The sequence below is a fragment of the Eumetopias jubatus genome, unplaced genomic scaffold (assembly GCF_037043125.1).
Source record: "Eumetopias jubatus isolate StellerSeaLion01/CBP00866 unplaced genomic scaffold, mEumJub1_p1.0 scaffold_17, whole genome shotgun sequence".
Classification (NCBI taxonomy): Eukaryota; Metazoa; Chordata; class Mammalia; order Carnivora; family Otariidae; genus Eumetopias; species Eumetopias jubatus.
In genome coordinates this window covers 6,478,015-6,497,746 of record NW_028274823.1, presented here as the reverse complement: position 1 = coordinate 6,497,746, position 19,732 = coordinate 6,478,015, and the positions used below count along the sequence as shown (strand labels likewise).

The 19,732-nt window shown below is 42.6% G+C and overlaps 1 protein-coding gene across 1 annotated transcript in view; it reads right to left on the bottom strand.

Moving 5' to 3' along the window:
- The window catches only part of ADAM12 (ADAM metallopeptidase domain 12), a 351,251-nt gene extending 331,821 nt beyond the window's left edge, over positions 1-19,430 (bottom strand). Inside the window, exon 1 of the mRNA XM_088020108.1 lies at positions 19,343-19,430. Within this exon, the coding sequence (XP_087876234.1) occupies positions 19,343-19,430 (88 nt within the window). The remainder of the gene's footprint in view (positions 1-19,342) is intronic.
- Between the last annotated feature and the right edge of the window lie 302 nt (positions 19,431-19,732).

The following is a 19,732-nucleotide window of genomic DNA, read 5'->3' as shown; positions in this document are numbered from 1 at the left end:
GCTTGCAATACTGATAAAATCGTTAAACCCTTAGCAAGGTGAAAGAACACATAACTTACCAATTTCAGGAATGAAAGAGAGTGACACTATTACAGAGAATAAGGTTATTACGATAAGAAAATACTATGAAAAATCGTATGCCAATAAATTGAACTCAGATAACATGGCTGTGTTCTTTGGAAGTCACAAATGACCAAACTGACGCAAGAATGAGAAATATCTGTTTGGCCCGATATCTGTTAAAGAAACTGAATTCACAACTAATGCCCTCCTCTCAACCTGCACACGCACCCACCCCTCTCAGTGGCCAGATGAACACACTGATGGATGTTATCAGACATTTAAGAAAGAAATAATAACAATCCTACACTAATTCTTTCACAGAATACAAGAGGAAGGAAAACCTCCCTAACACTCATTACGAGGCCAACGTAACCTTTATACAAAAACAGACAAGAATATAATGAGAAAAATATTATAAACCAGTATCTCTTGAACACAGACTTAAAATCCTTAATATGAGGAAATCAAACCCAGTACCCTCTCTTTACACATGCACACACACACACACACACACAGGAAGAGAAGGGGCAATTCATTTTTGGATTTAAATTGCCCATATTCCCAGGACTAAGCTAATTAGGCCACCCTGTTCTTATTTATTTAAAACTCTTCAGCCACATGGATTTCACTATTCCTTTGATAACCTACTTCAATATTTTGTGATCTGGGCTTAGTTTTTAGGCTGTTTCTACAAAGGACTGATGGTAAACCACCAAGAGAAAAATGTATTACAAAAATAAATAGGGCACAACCTTAAGAAATATACTTTTAAAATTACTGTGAGTTTATCAACAATGAACTCTGATGTTCTCAAACAGTTGTATATAAAAATGTTTTTCACCCAGACCACTGAAATCATCCAGTATGGACACAAATAAAAGGATAACCAAGGTCAACGTAAGGAAACAATATGAAACAAAGTAAAATTTGTGAATTGCAAATTGGCCTGATGTGAGGTTTTATGCTTTTTGGTGTTGTTGCTTTTGTAGTTGGCTGCACTTAAGTTCTGTTTCAGAGTCATTTTCTCCCCCTGTTGAATTTTCACTTCAAAGGTTTAAAATGGAGTAACGAGAGAACGAAAAGAAAAATGTGAATATACAGCTGAGTGTATCTTCACCAGGTCACTAGGTGCTGGCTAGGAAAAACCCACCCCAAGGCAGCATACACTTACTCATAACCATCTTTCCACCCGGCTGCTTCTCAGGGAGGTCATGGGAACAAGCTAAAGCTGGTAGAGACCTCTTCTGATTGTTTATTAAATTATCAGCTCATATCTTCTACCCAACATAAAAATAATACTCCAAGTAGAATTTCATATATTTCCCAGGGATGTTTCTTTTGGATCACTTAAAGATACTAACTACTGGGCGCCTATGTGGCTCAGTCAGTTAAGCGACAGACTCTTGATGTCAGCTCAGGTCATGATCTGGGGGTCGTGGGATGGAGCCCCAGATGGGCTCTGTGCTCAGCACAGAGTCTGCTTGTCTCTCTCCCTCCGTTCCCCCACCCCCGCTCTCACTCTCTATTTCTCTCTAATAAATAAGTAAAATCTTAAAAAAAAAAAAAAAGATACTAACTACCCTTTTAGCACCAAATACTAAGACCCGTGGTCTTTTTAAAGAAGATTGTCCAGACATGCTGATGCATTTACATGAGAAGTTGCACACCGACAAAAAGTTTAAGTAGAGGGTAGAGCTTTTGGGAACCACGTTGGCTGACAAGAAAAAGCAGCGCGCACGGTGGGGCAGGTGGCTCACTGTGCCAGTATTTATCACGCGGCTGTGACGCGCTCGCGACGGGGGGGGTGACAGTGAGCAGCACCGATGTGGTCTCTGTCGTCCTGGCACTTAAATAGGAACCAGGAAGACAAAGAGGTGGTCCAACATGATGAGCCCTCAGATGAGCAGCGGCGCTTTGAGTGCACTTAGCAGGGGGAAGGCAAGGACCGAGACCTGCTGCCTGGAAGAAGGGACGTTTCAGCGGGAGCCCACCGTGCAGGAAGAGCTGTCCCGCAGGGGGGCCCCGAGAGCTCCGCAGCGAAAGGGACGAGGACAGGCAAGGAATGCAAAGGCAGCCAACCTGCAGCCAGCTGGTAGAGCCACGGCAGGTTCTAACAAAGCTCGTTACTTAATGGACGCGCCAGGGCGGACAGCCGGCTGGGATGGCTCCCGATGGCCTCTGCATCCCGGTACTCACATCCTGCTGCAATCTCCTCCCCGGGAGAGGGGGCTGACCTGCTCACTTGCTTCTCACGGACAGAATATGGCAATACTTCCATCACTAGATTACAAAACTCATGGCTTGTGTCTTTCTAGCGGACTCGCCGCTGCCTTGCAAGCTTGCTTGCTTGGCGGAAACTAGCCGCCATGCTGGAGAGGGAAGTGAGGGAGGCCTCCGGCCAAGGGCCAGCTAGGAACGGAGATCCTCAGTCCACCAGCTCTCAGGGAATGAAATTCTACCTGTAACCAAGCGGGCCTGGAAGCAGAGCCTTTCCCAGTGCAACCTTCAGATGGGCGCCTGGCCCAGGGGTCACCTTGATGACAGCCTGCGACAGCAGCTGAAGCAGAGGGCCCAGTGTGCCCACATTCCTGACCCACAGCAACTGTGGGGTCATAGGCTGTGCTACTTTAGACCACTGAGTTGTGGTCACTTGGTACACAGCAATAGATAACTAATGCATTCGTGTATGTGCACTGATGATTTAAATATTTCCTACAGCCATCATGGATAAAAGTGATTAGGAGGAGTCCTACATCTTATTTGTGAGAAAGAACAGAGGACAGATAATTATTGTTCAGTCAGCTTCCCTGGCAGAGAAAACCTATTTAAGCTAAGTCCACACATGTCCCTTTAATGTAGAACCAACGGGTCAAGACTGTTGGCCCCTGAAAATGGGTCCCTAGCCTGATCTTTCCTGTCAGTCCCTGAGGGTCAGGACCCACCTAAGGAAAAGTCCCTGGGATTTACACAGTGAACATCTCAAGTATCACTCTACCCAGCATCTTTCTGGAAAAATGTGATGCTCTCTCCTCAAACCCCAATACCGCAAGATCAACACAAGATGGGACGGCTGTGAAGGGCTCCACATCTGGAAGGGCACTTGGGAGTCATGGTTCCTTCCAGGGTACCCACGTTGGGTGAGCCACTGTGGGCTCTGAAATCCACCATCTACTTTGGTTGTGACTCAGCCTCCTATAAGACGGAGCTGAAGCAAACTGCAAGTGCCCTATGCCTTAGTCCCCTTATCTGTAAAATGGAAATAATTACAGCACACTCCTCCCAGGACTGTAGTGAGATTTTAATGGGACGATTCATGTAGAGTCCAGCGAGCACTGAATGTTAGGTTCCATGCCAGGCTTTCACAATGACTGGTATCAGTATGCCCATTTCTACTGCCTATTTGGACAGTACTGCTTGGGCATAATCTTGCTGTGCCACCTGCTTGCTTGTGTAACCTCGTACACGTTGAGCTTCCTAACCTTGGCTTTCGTATCAGGAAAAGAGAGTGGCCATAGCATATCCTGCCCAGACCCATGCACTGAGATGCGTGTAAGCTCTTGTATCAGCACTGGCACATATTTACAAAAGCAAACACTCCTAGGGCGCCTGGGTGGCTCAGTCGTTAAGCGTCTGCCTTCGGCTCAGGTCCTGGGATCGAGTCCCACATCGGGCTCCCCCCTCGGCGGGAAGCCTGCTTCTCCCTCTCCCACTCCCGCTGCTTGTGTTCCTGCTCTTGCTGTCTCTGTCTCTGTCAAATAAATAAATAAAATCTTAAAAAAAAAAAAAAAGCAAACACTCCTTTATGGAATTCCTTCATTCTGTCCTCAAAGGAAGAGCAAGGACCCTCAGGAAATATGACTGTTGTCCAGGTACTCAGGTAAAACTGTAAAAACTAGGAGCCGAGTATGGTCCCATAATGTATTGAACTAAGACTGAATGGACATGTTTTGAAAATTCATTGGCTTTGCAACTCAAGAGAAAAGGGGGCCAGAACCAATAGTTTAAGATTCAGGAGATTAACAAACTTGGCAGTGAGGGAAAAAATACCTTTCCATTTACTTATCTTTTTTTCTACAAATTGGGAAAAATAACATCCACACTCAGTCTTAGAGTGGAACATTTTTGTCAGAGTCTGGAACGTTCTAAATTTTACTAACTGGAAACACAAGGATGCAGAGCCTTAAATGGCTATACGACTACAATCCCATACTCTAATTGGTACTTACCACAAAAGAGTTACATACATGCTCCATCCACAAAGTGTAAAAGATTCCTACTTCCACCGGAATCCCACAGGCCCCTACCCAGCACCTTGATAAGCATTTAGCATTTTACATTTTATTTCCCTTGTAATTCTACTCTCAGTCCTCCTCCCAAACCCTTGCTCAACAAGCCAGTGGAAGGTGAAGGCTGGGAAAATCGTGCCCCTGGCCTGGGTCTCTGCCATCACCTGTGCTCTCTCCAGCCCTGTGCTGAGCCCACAGCATGTCCCATAATGGAGAAAAAGGAAACTAAGAATCATTTTGTTTGCTATAACCAAATATATCTGACATTATTAGGATGATCTCAAATGGTCCTGGTTAACAAAGAGATGCCCCAGCTGGAGACCAATAAAAACGAAGACTGAAACATGAGATTAAAGGCTTGAGGAAAAGAAAAAGAGCCATCCTGCTCTCCCAAACCTCTGCTGCCCCTGTATTGACCTCTGCGATTACCCTGCACACCCATCTTCCAGCAGCAGGAGGGACGGCAGCTCATGGAAGCTGAGAACTTTGGGTTTCCCAAGGCATGATCCCAAACCTACATCACTGAACAGACAGTGGTACCTCCTGTGTGCCCCTCAACCAGAAGGAAGAACTCAAATTACAAAACGCTCTGCCCAACATATCCCCACTTCAGCGCTCACAACAACCCAGCGAGGTAGGCTGTATATGTCTTCTCTTTTTTTTTAATTAAAAAAAAAATTTTTTTAAGTAGGTCCCATGCCCAGCATGGAGCCCAACACAGGACTTGAACGAACAAGCGTGAGGTCAAGGCCTGAGCCAGGATCAAGAGTCGGATGCTTAACTGAGCCATCCTCGCGCCCCTGTATCCTTATTCTTCTTTGACAAATAAGGAAACCGAGGTTCAGGAAGATTTAGTAGTTTCCTCAGGCCACACAGCTGTAAAGAGGCCAAGCCCGGCCTTCTCAGTCCAAATCTGTGTTCTGGCATGACCCCTGGCGCCCTTCAGTGTCATCACCGCAGCCTGAGAACACACAGCACCCTCAACTCACTAACTCCACATGGAAGTGACATCAGGGGAGAGAGGTTAAAGAACTCTCCTTACGTGATGTCATGTATGCCCATAAGAAGAGCAGAAGCCTCTATTAGGGATTTGTTCGCACTTTAAAACAGTTGTCTTGACTTGGCCTTTTAAACTCCATCCTATCTCGTCCCTTCTGCCACTCCTTTGAAATCACTCTGCTACTGAACCTCTGTCACCAACACCGTGGCCCTCAGCTGTGCCAAGTAAGAAAGAAGGTTAAAAAGCACTTTCTCAGGGCAAGCAGAGATACAAAGAAAGAGGAGAGACACCGAACCATGCGGAAGTGGGACAGGAAGTTTCTGGGGGACCATCTACTCCAGCTGAGTAAATTATGCTCCAAGGAACAGACTTTCCCTACTAAGAAACTGGAAGTAAAACTTCATGCATTGAGTACACTAAATCCAAATTTTGGTGACAAATCAGGCATCTGATTTTTTGAGATAAATCAGTAGAGAAGTCATTCTGTACGGGATTGTGTTAGTCATTCCAAGAGTTACAAAGATACACAGATGAGAGTTTCAATCACTGGCTTGCCCCATCATACAATCCGCTCTCTATATTAGAACCTGAAAGTATGGAACAAATTCAATATATGTCCTGGAAGGCTCCCATGAGTGGAATTCTGTTGACACCTCCACTGGCAGAGGAGCGGCTTCTGGGAGCGTATTCCGACCTTGTTTCCCAGCTGTTCGCATTCTGCCTCAGCCAGAGGAAGATGGGAACAGCTGACGGCTTCACCCCCAAAGCTCAGCTTGGCCCCATCATTAGCACATTTCACCCCCGCAGCTGCCAAGGCAAAGACTAACAAGCCAGCAGGAAAGCAGCTGACTCGCTTTTCTGACCAAGCCCTGGCGTATTGGAAGCTGAGAACCAGGGTGCCAGGTGGGTTCAACTCATTTTCTGTACATCTGTAGGATCTACTCACTCTACGTGCCAGGAGGTGAGCAGCTGTGTCTGTTTTTCTCACCAAGATATCCTTCAGTTCCTGGCACAAATCTGAGACTGTGGTAGGCAAATAAATTTGTTAACTAAGATAAGCCAGTGTCGGGGACTCCCAGTTCTGAAAACATGGTGGACTGAGCTGATTCAGAGAGAAAACTTTCTCAAGACAAACGCATAAAACTGTTAAATAAGATGTGGGGGTTTTATAGTATATACATAACTAAACTAGCAAGAAAGGAAAGGAAATTACCGGGATCCATAAACTAAAAGAAGAACTCGCAGCCCGTGCATTCAGACACTGCCAACACCGTCAAAGCCACAGAGGCCCAAGCAGGTACAGGTCCCCGGCCCAGGAACCGTCAGCTTAATGATGGGCAACATGATTGCAAACACAGGAGTTGGGGAACTAGAGCTGGGACTCCTGCAGGATCCAAGTTCCAGGGGCTGGAAAAACTCGACCAAATGCCCCAGGGAAACTGCAAAGTGGCACGTCTACCCAGAGAGCTCATGAGGGTTAGGGGGTCTCCCAGGAGAACTCAAAACCTCAAGCCCTCACCACAGGAGTGCAGACGCCAAACTTATAATAATCATATGGTACACAATTCCCAAAATGAGAAATTAACATAAAAACTGAGCTCAGATGAGTGAAATCCTTGAAATACCCGTCATAAGTAAATGAACTGCTTCACTAGACCCTTCCTAATCCAGGTGCACAAGACTCCCGTGGAAGCAGTAGTAGTTGATGGGAAAAACTGAAAATGAGTTCACAATTCAAAATTGCAAGAAGAGATAACCCCTGACAATAGAGATATAGCACCCTAAGAAACAGAGATAATAGAATAATCTAAAAGGGGTGTGGGTGTGTGTGTGTGTGTGTGTGTGTACCTTTTAGATTAAACATATATGTAAATACATATACATATACATCTCCATCCTCTATCTCACCAAAAGTTTTGAAAACATAAAATACATAGAAACCATAATGGAAGATAATAAAAAACATTATTTATAAATTATCTGGCAGGTTTAAAAAAGAACAAAATAAAGTTTCTATAAATGAAAAGTAAAAGGCATTGGAAATTCAAAGTAAGTCCATAGACAGTTTAAACAGCAATATAGACATTGGTTGTAAGAGAGCCAGGCAATGAGGTTTAGGCCTAGAGATATCACCCAGAGTATAAAGCAGAGTGATAGACACAAAGAGAAATGAAAAGCAGTATGACTGAATGATAAGGTCTTGTTACATATAAAAGTCCAAAGAAGGTAATGGAGAAAATAAAGACAAGACAGTAATTGGAGAGATGATGAAGAGTTTTTAAGAACTGATTGGCTTCAAGACATGTCAAAAGAAGATATACACAAATTAAAAATAAATCCGTATCAAAAAACATAATAAAAACTTCAGAACCACAAAACAAAAAAACAAAGAACAATTTTAAGAGCAACCAGAGAAAAAGGCAGGTTTAGTGCAAAGGAATCATTAAACTAAAGGCTCCTCAACAGTAATAGGAGATACCAGAATTCAATAGGTATTATCTGCTGGGGGACAATAACCATCAACCTGGATTCTGTGCAGAGGTAACCTAACATTTATGAAAAAGAGAAAACAAATATTTTTCTGGCAAATGCAGAGATTTGCTACTCATAGGTCTTCAATGAAAGGCTACTTTAATAAGCAAACTAAATCCAGGAGGGAGAAGTGGTCTGCAAGAAGCCGTGATGGAAGAGAGGAACTAGTTACACTGGACTCATCCAAACAATCCGGGACTATAAAAAAACAAAAACAGCCTGGGTGGCTCAGTCAGTTAAGCATCTGCCTTCAGCTCAGGTCATGACCCCAGGGTTCTAGGATCTAGCCCCTCATCGGGCTCTCTGCTCAGCAGGGAGTTTGCTTCTCCCTCTGCCTCTGCCTGCCTCTCTCTCTCTCTCTCTCTCTCTCTCTCTCTCTCTCTGTGTCAAATGAATAAATAAAATCTTAAAAAAAAAAACAAAGCCTACCACCGCCCTATGACATTTTTTTGATAATGTGTTTCAAACTGATAGAATAAAATGCTAGACAACAACAGTCAGTAGGAGAAGAGATGAAAAGCATTAAGCATTCTCAGCCTATAGTACAGTTTGAGAGGAGGCCAGAGTTACTGACCACCTTTATACTTTGGTGCCTGAGATGCGAATGTTAAAAATTTAACACTACTACTAAAATTGTGGAAACGGAATATATGACCTCTAAATTAACAGAACTGGACGGAAGTAGGTGTAAACAATCCTTCAGTAATATAATAGGAGACAGAAAAGGAAAAGTATTTAAAAATAGCAATGGTAAATAGAGTTCAAAACTTTACGGGCGCCTGGGTGGCTCAGTTGGTTAAGCGACTGCCTTCGGCTCAGGTCATGATCCTGGAGTCCCGGGATCGAGTCCCACATCAGGCTCCCTGCTCAGTGAGGAACCTGCTTCTCCCTCTGGCCCTCCTCTCTCTCTCTCTCTCTCTCTCATTCTCACTCTCTCAAAACTTTCAAAAGTCAAAATAAATGTAAATGGGTAAAACTAGTTGGTTAATAGGCAGCAATTACAAAGTTTTAAAAATCGAGGCATATTTGCTCTATGATGGGCACTTGTGAAATATAACATGGAAAATTTTAAAGTAAAGGTAGAGGAAAAAATATGCCAGGAAAATTTTAACCAAAAGAAAACAGATATAGTAATTTTGTCTTAGACAAATCTGAGGCTGTACACAGTTGAATAGACCCAACAAACTAACCTCAAAATGTGTAATGCAAAAACTGACGGAATTACAAGGAGAAATGGAAAACCCATGATTCCACTAAGTTCTTAAAACCTCTCTGAGAAACAGAAATACTGAACAAAAACTATTTATCATAATATGATGTGACATCAGTTAATAAGCTTAATCTAACTGACATATCCAGAACACTATACCCAATACATTATTTTCAAACACATATGTGATTTTTACAAAAACTAACCATGCATGAGCTCATGAAGAAACTTCACATGGAGGAGAATCAATAGGACACAGATGGCTCTTTTTGACACCGGTGCAATAAAATCAGATATCAATAAGAAACTATCCTTCCTCAAGCATTTGGAAAGTAAACCACACACACGCCAATCAAAACATGTGTCTAAATAACTTAGTAATAAAAAACAGAAACAAAAACAAAACCCATAATGCAAATTATGGACTATTTTGGATAGGCTGATAACACAAAACTGGAAGCAAAATGTGTGCAACAGTGAAAGCAGAAATCGGAGAGGAGCCTTCACCCTCTGTGCCTACGACAGGGTGGAAGAGCGAAGCTTGCCACAGAAGGAAGGAACGGCACGGAGTAAGCTCCAGGGGGTTAGGTCAACAACACACGAACAAGTGATCTATCCCAAAACGTTTAGGAAAAGCTTAAAAAAATTAAACAACCACTTATATATGTTAAAAAGAAAACATTTTAGCAAGCTAGCAGTATAGGGAAATGTTCTTAACCCAGTAAGACATATCTAACAAAATGTTACAATACACATCTTCATGGCGAAAAGCTAGTTATTCTCACTGAAGTTAAGGAAAAAACCCAAGGACACTTGGAATCGCCATTTTTGCTTATCATTGTAATAACGGAGGTGCTAGCCAGTGAAAGAAGAAAAATAAAAGAGAACGCACAAGAACTGTAGAGAAAAAACAGAATTTACCATCACGTTCTGGTAGTAATTCTTTTAGAATTTCTATGAAATAAATTTACAAACTATCAGAATAAAAATCAAGCAAAGTCACTGAATTCAAAAGCAAAACACAAAAAAATCAGTAACATTCATTTATACTGAAATGGAAACATCTATGAGAAATTTTCAAAAAAAGATATAATTCCACAAATAAAACAAGAATAGCCATAAGCTGGTATTTATAGAAGCTGAGAAACAGACAGGTGTGTTCATTACACCAGTCTGTCTACTTTCGTATGTTTAAAATTTTCCATATTGAAAAGTGAAAACCTAAAAATAAAAAGTGATAACATTCAGAATAACAAATCTATTAGTGTACCTCAAAACATATCTTACAGAGATGTGAAAGAACTTTAAAGTTATTTAAAATTTATTGAACATTAAAAAACATGAAAAAAGAAGTGACCGTATTCATGAAGCAAAGCTTTGATGTCATGATGTAGTCAATTTTCTCTCAAATTATTTATTTCTATTTTTTTTATTTTTTCCCTCCAATTAATCTCTAAGTCCCCACAGGATATTTTGCAGAACTTATCAAGATTATTCTAAAGTTCATTTGAAATATTAATGTTTCAAGAACAGTCTAGAGAATTTTTTTTAAAAGATTTGATTTATTTATTTGAGAGAGAGAGAGAGACTGAGAGATAGAGAGCACGAGAGGGAAGAGGGTCAGAGGGAGAAGCAGACTCCCCGCTGAGCAGGGAGCCCGATGCGCGACTCGATCCCGGGACTCCAGGATCATGACCTGAGCTGAAGGCAGTCACTTAACCAACTGAGCCACCCAGGCGCCCTCCAGAGAATTTTAAAGGAGAGTAGGGAGAGGAACAGGGGAAATTAATGTTCTCCGAGCACTTAGCACGAGCTGTCCAAAGCACTCTCCATATATTATCTCATTTACTCCTCCCTGCACCCCTGTGGGAGCAGATACTACTATGATCACCATTTCATGGAGGGAGAAACTGGGGGAAAAACCTTGCACAATTTTTGTGAGGTTTAAGGTGACCAATCTTCATGGTTTGCCCAGCACTAAGGGTTTCCAGCAACATGGGATTCTCAGTGCTAAAACTGGGAAATTCCTGACAACATAGGATATTGACCTACTTCCCAAGGTCACGTGTAACTGGGTGGCAGACTGATATGTAAACACTGGCAAGCTGACCTCAGTGTCTGCCCTCCGCACCACTATATGCCAACCAATCTGAACACGTAGGGCTGAATACAAATTACAGAAACCTGAACACAGGAGGATGCTGGTGACAGGATAAATAACTGTCCAACGGAACTAGGAACCCAGAAGCATATCTGTCTGTACTTGGTATTTATCAGAAGGGAGAAAGGATTCAATAAATGTTAAGCAGGATGATTGGTTATCCTATCTATATGTAAAAAAAAAATAGGTGCTGACTTCATACAATAAATAAAAAATAAAGTCCAGTTATACTAAAAGTGAACACCAAAAAGTTAAAATTTAAAAGAAATTAGTATTATATTATTATTATTATTATTATTATTATTAGTGGGCTCCATGCTGGGAATTAAACACAGGGCTTGAACTCCCATCCCTGAGATCAAGACCTGAGCTGAAATCAAGAGTCTGGCACTTAACCGACTGAGGCAGCCAGGCACCCCCTAGAAGAAATTATTTTTAATCTCTACTGGAGCTTAGGAAAGAAAAAGATATTTAACCAAACCTAGGAAAATGGGAAAATAGGAAAACTAAACAACTCAAAGAAGAAACAAAGAAAACAATATAGACACATAAAAAGAGACTTAGAGTCTCTAGTAATCAGGAAATTGACAATTAAAATAATGAAATAGTTCATATCCAGCTTGGCAACAGTTAAAAGTCTGAAATTGCCAAGTATTTGCAAAAACACAGGTAACCAGAACTTTCTAACAAGTAGGCATGTCAATTGGTACAACCAATTTAGAAAGCAGTGGAGCAAAACATGGAAATGGAAAATTGGCATACTACGCAATTCATTTGTAATAGATTCCCTAGAACTCATGCCTGTATAAGGAGACAGTACAAGTATCCCTGCTCCACTAGTATCAGGAAGTTGGGGAAAACAGATATTTATCAATAGGAATTTATGGCTCATTCAATTAAAAGGAATGAAGAAAGCGTATGTATCAACATGAATAAGTCTTTAATTTTTTTAAAGATTTTATTCATTTATTTGACAGAGAGAGACACAGCAAGAGAGGTAACACAAGCAGGGGGAGTGGGAGAGGGAGAAGCAGGCTTCCCGCGGAGCGGGGAGCCCGATGCGGGGCTCGATCCCAGGACCCTGGGATCATGACCTGAGCCGAGCCACCCAGGCGCCCCATGAATAAGGCTTTAAAAATATTGATTTAAAAACAGCAAGTTGCAGAAGCCTGTTGTATACGGTAGGGTACTCTTCACATAATATTTAAATACAAAAAATATTGAATATTGATTAGGGATATGTAGGAGATGAGACTGCCCAATTTTTTAAGCAGTTGTCTAGAAGCTGAGTTCTTAATGTAGCCTTGGGAAGACATAAAAGCTTAAAAGATAAAAAATGTCAATATGATGTGGAATTATTCAGGTTCTCCATCCCATCAGTTGGAGACAAGGTATATTGGGCATAACACACAAGGATGCAGAATGAAAAATGAGCTGGAGGAAGTATGAAGATTGAAATGGCAGCCTGTCAGACAGCATGACATTCAATGCCCACATTTCAATTGGCAAATGAAGTGTATTTGAACTGTATTGCCATTCTGCTTAAAACTAAGCTAAATCATAATCTCATTGCTCTAGATGTTTTAAATTACACCAAAGACAGAGTACACAGACTCAAAATGTTCCCCAGAGTTAGGTTAAGACCTAGTTTCCATCATGAGACAGCCTAGAGACTGCCCTACATCTACAACTAAACAGATACCCACCATCTGAAGCTGTGGTTTCCTCCTCTGTAGAGTGAGGGTAACAGCAGGACCTGCTGCAAGACTCTCACATGAGGATGGTATGAGATGGTATGTGCAAAGATCTTAAAACTGTCCCTGGCACCAAAGCACTCAATAAATGCCTTTTTAAGTAACTATGTGCTGGTATAAACACTTCAGGTTTAATAAAATACCAAACAAACACATAAAGAAATAGCTACTCAAAATGCATAGAAACAATTTCTTGAAACATTCTGTCTATATCACATCAACTGCACTTTCTCAATCCCAGGGAGCTGATAATTAAAGAACTGTACATACCACAGAGTTGTTTAATACAGCTCCCAGTGGGGACACAGCCAAAGGGCTACGGGGCTAGCCATTTGGTATACAAGAAACATCTGAAAATGTTTCTCACACCTGTCTTTATAAATCATAGATACCACAGGAACAGTTCAGCTTAAAAAGGCTCTTGGAACACAAAACAAAAAAAAAATTTTTTTGCAATTTTAATGAGTTCATTACGGCGTCTTCTACACCAGGAAGAAAGATGTTTAGCATCTTTACGTGATGCAGTTGCATTGCTTTAAAAAATCTTCAGTTTCCACAGCTGCAACATCTATCTAATTAAGTATATATTGACTTTCAGCATTTATAGATTTTAAAAGAAAGTTTTAAAACATTTAAAAATGGATGTAATTTTTGTTTCCACAAGGAAGGAACAGAAAGAGCCAAATGACAATTAGGAGAAAGAAAGCGTATCTATACGTAGGGAGCGGTAACAGAAGCATGGGCTGACTTCTGAATGTACGTGGCAGACCCACAGGTGTTTAACTGCACTCCCTCCTGAAACCCCACAATAAGGAATAATAATACTTTTTAAAAACAACGCATTGGCTAGAAGATAGCAGGTAAGAGAGAGCACCAGAGCTTTCAAAGATGGAAGAGGGTAGATAAGTGGTTCCTTACTTAGCGGAGAAGAAAGGGCTGGAACCCTGCTGCTTAGAGCGGAGGCAAGCCATTGAGAAGGTGAGATGGATGAGCAGAAGCTGAAAATACTTGGGCACGGGAGGCAGGAGCACCTCTGACAACCAAGACAGGTTGAGCTGAAATATCATCCAAGGAGAAGTTAGGAGCCCTAGAGCCCCTGCAAAGCCACCATGGTGAGGGGACGGCCCCCTCCTCTCTGACAGATGAGGAGATGTCTTTTCTGGAGACACTGAAGCAGAGAAGTTCTGTGCTCCAGGACCTCAGGGATAGCTGAGGGAGGGAGGGGAAGCAAGATGCCAAATTGAAAGCAAAAGGATGCATTAAAAAAAAAAAAAAGTAAAGCACACTTAAGAGTGAGACATCCACTTTAACCCTGTTCCCCTTTGCTCAGCTCACAGACTGTCTAGTCAGCCTTCAATCTCCTCAGCAGGAGGATGCATGGTTCTCCTCTGGGAAAACAGACCAGCCTAAGAAAGAGGATACAGTCAATGATATATGAAGGTCCCTGCAACAAAGTGGTGCTCTGGAAGCACACAGAACTTTCAATCAGCCTCTTAGTGTCTCATTATTAAAGATAAACAACCAAAATTCAGACATCTGAAGAAATTCAGAGATTATAACAATAGGGGGTGGGAAAGAATCTCAGAGCTAATGATGAGAATGAAGTGAGCAAAAAAAATGCTCAAAAAATAAAAATTAATATGCTCCAAGAGTTCACCAAAATCTTACATTTTTTACAAAAAAAAAAGAAACAGAACACTACAAAAAAAAAAAAAAGAAAGAAAGAAAGAAAAGAAAAAAGAAAAGGAGCATTTGTAGAACAAAAAACATCTCCTGGAAATTATCTGGTAGAAATAAATAACTCAATAGCAAGGTTGGAAAATGAAACTAAACTCTCCCAGAAAGTAGAACAAAAATACAGAGATGAAAAATAAATGAGGAAGTTAGAGAATATTTCCAAGAGATTGAGACAAACATCCAGCTAATAGCAGTCTCATAAAAAGCATACAATGGAATATTATGCAGCCAAAAAAACCCCACAAAATCTTGCTATTTGCAATGACGTGGATGGAACTAGAGGGTATTATGCTAAGCAAAATAAGTCAATCAGAGAAAGACAAGTATCATATGATCTCACTGATATGAGGACTTCTTAATCTCAGGAAACAAACTGAGGGTTGGTGGAGTGGTGGGGGGTGGGAGGGATGGGGTGGCTGGGTGATAGACATTGGGGAGGGTATGTGCTATGGTGAGCGCTGTGAATTGTGCAAGACTGTTGAATCATAGACCTGTACCTCTGAAACAAATAATACATTATATGTTAAAAAAAAAAAAAAGATAGTAGGAAGGGAAAAATGAAGAGGGGGAAATTGGAGGGGGAGACAAACCATGAGAGACTATGGACTCTGAGGAACAAACTGAGGGTTCTAGAAGGGAGGGGGGTGGGGGGATGGGTTGGCCTGGTGATGGGTATTAAGGAGGGCACGTATTGAATGGAGCACTGGGTGTTATACGCAAACAATGAATCATGGAACACTACAGCAAAAACTAATGATGTAATGTATGGTGATTAATATAACATAATAAAATTTTTTTAAAAAGCATGACAAGAAAAACAGCAAGGAAGAAATAATTGAAGAAATAGTACAAGAAAGTGGACTAGAATTTCATAGCATGAATTTTCAAACTGAAAAGAGCCACAGAGTTCCCAGCATGGTAACTGATAAGAACTTAGTTAAACTAAATCATCATGAAATGTAAAAATACTAGGGATAAAAAGATGATAATAGCTTCCAGGGGGAAAAAAATAGTCTACATTTAAAGGACTGACAGAGTGCTATCAAGTTCTCAAGACAGTAAAGAAATATCTTATAAAGCACTGAGGAAATAGGACTTCCACCTTGGAATTTTATACCTAAACAAACTAGCAGTCAAGGGTGGAATATATACACATATTTTTATGCAAGGTAGGGCAGGCACATATTCTGACCTTTCTTACTCACAGAACTCTTTTATTTAAAATACCAACGTGCACAGCTAAAAATATGTACTTTTCTATTTCCCCATGCAGTTAGCAGCGGCCCTGTGTCACAAGCTGATTAAGAGAAAATCTGCTACAAAGGTTTCTGGAAGTATTCACATTTTCCTGCTAAAAGACATCTGGCAGGCTCTGTTCTTTATCTTTACCTTTTCTACCCTACTATGGCCTAGAATTCAGACATAATGCTAAAAGGCAGAGCAGCTATTATGAGACCGGGGGCAGAAACATAAAGGCAAAAGTCGACATGTAAGGATGCCAGTTACGAACAAAAGTAAAAGCCTGGGTCCCTGAGAGTCTCATGGACCCCACTACACCAGCTACTATGCTGCTTACTTCACAACTGCGTGTCATATAAAGCTAAAGAGAAAGAAAATCTGTAGTCAGGTTTTCTGTTATTTGTTGAATATTCCTAGCAAGTTATCAAGTGGTTTCACCTCCCATGCACCCTTCCTCAGGAAGTTACTAGAAGATGTGCTTCACAAAAATAAGGAATAAGCTAAGAAAGAGAAAGTTATGGTGCTCAAAAGACAGGTGATCCCACAGAGGAAGGATGCAAAACAAATTACAGGTATCTTAGTAATAAGGGCAGCTGTACTATATCCTAAAAAAGTAACCAGTTTATATTGGAACAAAAGAATAAAGGGCTCCAGGAGTGAGAACTCTAAATAAAAATAATGGACAGATTACCTGATGTGTTTGATCACGTTGAAAGGAATTTAATGGTTCTCCCAGGAAGTCTGGGAGGCAGAGATTGGTACACAGGAAATAAAGCAAAAACAGGTTTTCTTTTAGGAAAAGCAATTATTAACTCTAGGAAAAACAAAAAGTTGCAAGAGGTATGAAATGGAATCACAAAACACTGTGTGGCTCGACTGTGAACAATATTCGCAAAGTCTTTATAGTGCAAACATTGAATTTTGTTTTTTAAAAATTATGGCAACACTATACTGGAAAGTTGGAAAGAAGAGACGCTAGTGTGGCTGGAGTAGAATGAGCAAGGGGGGGGGACAGTAAGAAAGGCGATCATAGAGGAAAACAGGGATTAGGTTATCCAGAAGTTTGAATTTTCTTTCCTAAGAGCCGTAGAAAGCCACTGGAGAGTTTTAAACAGGAAACCAGCATGATCCAACTCATGATTGAAAATTATGACTTTGGCTGTAGTATTGGGAAGAATACACTGTGCAGGGGCAGGAGGGAGAGCCAGCAGACCAGTTAGGAGGCTACGCTAGCAGGCATACGAGGCTTCTGTGGAAGAGAGAAAAAGAAATAAAAAAGGAGGGCTGCGTTGGGGAAGGCATACTTCGAAATGGTGGGAAGAGGGGAGATGAGAATACATATTGGAGGTTGGTGGCTTTTAGAGACAATGGGATGACTTTCCATGTGTTAGCATGAGACATCTGGAGAGGCAGAGGGTGTTATTACTGAGTTGGGAAGACTGGAGGAGGAATGGATTTAAGAGTAGAGGGTTTGGGGTCTAGGGTTGTTTTGGACCTGCTGGGTACCAAGTAGGCAACTGTTCTGGGTTATGGGGGTAACACACAGGAAGACAACCCCCAGGACATACTCTGCCTTCAACAAGTAGTAATTCCTCCTTTTCTCTTGTCAGCACAAAGACATGTTTTATTATATGCTTGGATTTTTAAGCAACTGCAATGCTATGATTTGGGGCACTGACTGATTTAAGAATTGATACTGAGAATTCAAAGATAAACAAGCAGTGAATGCCAGGATACCACAACCTATACCCCATTCAAAATGTTTAGGTCTAACTGGTTTTCTGAGTCAGATCTACCCCAAGGAAAATCTCTATCAAAGCTGCAGTCATAAAATAATAAAAGTCCCCCACTCTGTGAAATAATTTCCCATTATTAGCTTGATTTAGTCAACATTTTCTTCTAAAACAAAGAATTAATATTCTCCATGCTCAGTGGACTTCTATGTGTATAGAGCATATGCCAAGTTAAGGACCACACTCTGAGACTGTTTGAGTTTTAAAAAGTTCCTTCTCAATAAACATTCAAAAGGACCAATTTGTACAAAAGTCTTTCAAAAACACTTTTGATTACTGTTATTTTCATTTGCAGGTCATAGAGCTCTTTAAACAGCGGTATTCTTTCTTGGTTTCCCCATTGTTTTTCATTGCTTTGTGCAATCCTTTTATTTAATCATTAATTCCCCAATTGGTCTTCATTGCTGTGTGGATTTTAACGAGAGCTGGGTTTTAGCCACATTACAGTAGATGTGCTGGGGGTGGAGGGTACCAGTGGCAATTGCAAAATAAAACGTACCATAAAGTGGTAACGGCTCATGATTGAGGCCAGTTGTTGAAAAATAAATGCCTGTTACCGAGAACCATAGAAATTCAGAGTTGGAGGCCAAGGCAAGCCATTCATTGGTAGGCCGACAGCGCCTCTAGCGGCAGAAAGACCGCGTTGGCGGCTTCCAGGAGAAGCTTCCGAATTTTTAAAAAGGCACCTGCTGGGTGAGTCCTCATTATGCAAAAACAAAGGCTCCACAGGTGCCCAATTTTAAGGGGATACGACTCGAGGAAATCTCGATCCATAAAACAGCTATAATACCTACATTTTAGTTTAACTTCGAAATGAGGTGTCGCTTTACACAGGTTGATTCAAGGATTATTTATAGCCGAGAAACTGACGAAGTAGCAGGAGGCGGAAAAATTCTGCTCAAGTTTGGCTGCTACAGACAACGAGGGAGCGGAATAAAAAAAAAAAAAAGTGGTAAAGAAAACTAAAGAAGTAGGTGAAGAGTCAATTTTTTAAAAATGGAGACCAATGTGGAACGCAGCAGGCACACCTGCGGAGAAGGGGATGGCTCACCTGTGTGGTTACTGTGCCTCCCCCCAGTGTATTCTTGGGGGAGGTGGGCTGGAAAGGAAACTTCATGGAGGGCTGACTCAGAACTTGGAAAGTGGGGAGCGGATTCGCTAAGGGAGGGTGTCAGGAAGAAGACCCGGTGCACATCATCCCGAGCGACACGTGTAACTGTCAAGACTCAGACACTTTGGCAAAGGACACCCGAAAGGGGAGGGGAGCCGAGACCAGCCGTGGTACCGGGCTACCCGCGGGTGTCTTGCGGGCCCCGAGCCAAGTGTTCCCTCCTCGCCCACCCCCACCTCCCCCCCGGGGAACTGGCACCTTGGGGAGGAGGGGCTCCCCTAGATGTGCCCCCGCGCGCCGCGCCGCCCCGCCGCTTGGCGTTCCCCCCTCCACTACCCAGTGCGGCGCGAGGTGCCCCCGGGGGGGACGATCCCCAGCCCGCGGACGGCCGCGGGCGGCGGGCGGGAGAGGAGGGCCGGGGCCCGGCGGGAGAGCCTCCGGGGCTCGGCGACTTACCTCGGGCCGCGGGGGGCGCCAGCAGAGCCCCGGCCAGGGCGAGCAGGAGGGCGCGGGCGGGGGGCGCGGGCGGCGGGCGCGCTGCCATGGTCGCCGGCCTTCGGTGCAGCAGCTCTCGGGGCAGGGCGGCGAGCGCTGCACCATCCCACGCGGGCGCCGAGCGGGGCCCGGGCCGCGCGACCCGAGGGATTTCCTGCCGCAGGGAGTCAGCCCCGAAGCCCTCGCGCAGCGCCCGCGCCGCCGAGGAGCGAGTCTAGGCTTTCATTTTTTTAAAAAAAAAAGTTTTCCCCCCGGTGTGTGCGTGTGTGCGCGCGCGCGCGGCTCTGGCACGAGCCAGCCTTGACCGTTGCAGTAAATGAGCAAACTGTCCGAGTTGGCCCGGGGACGAGG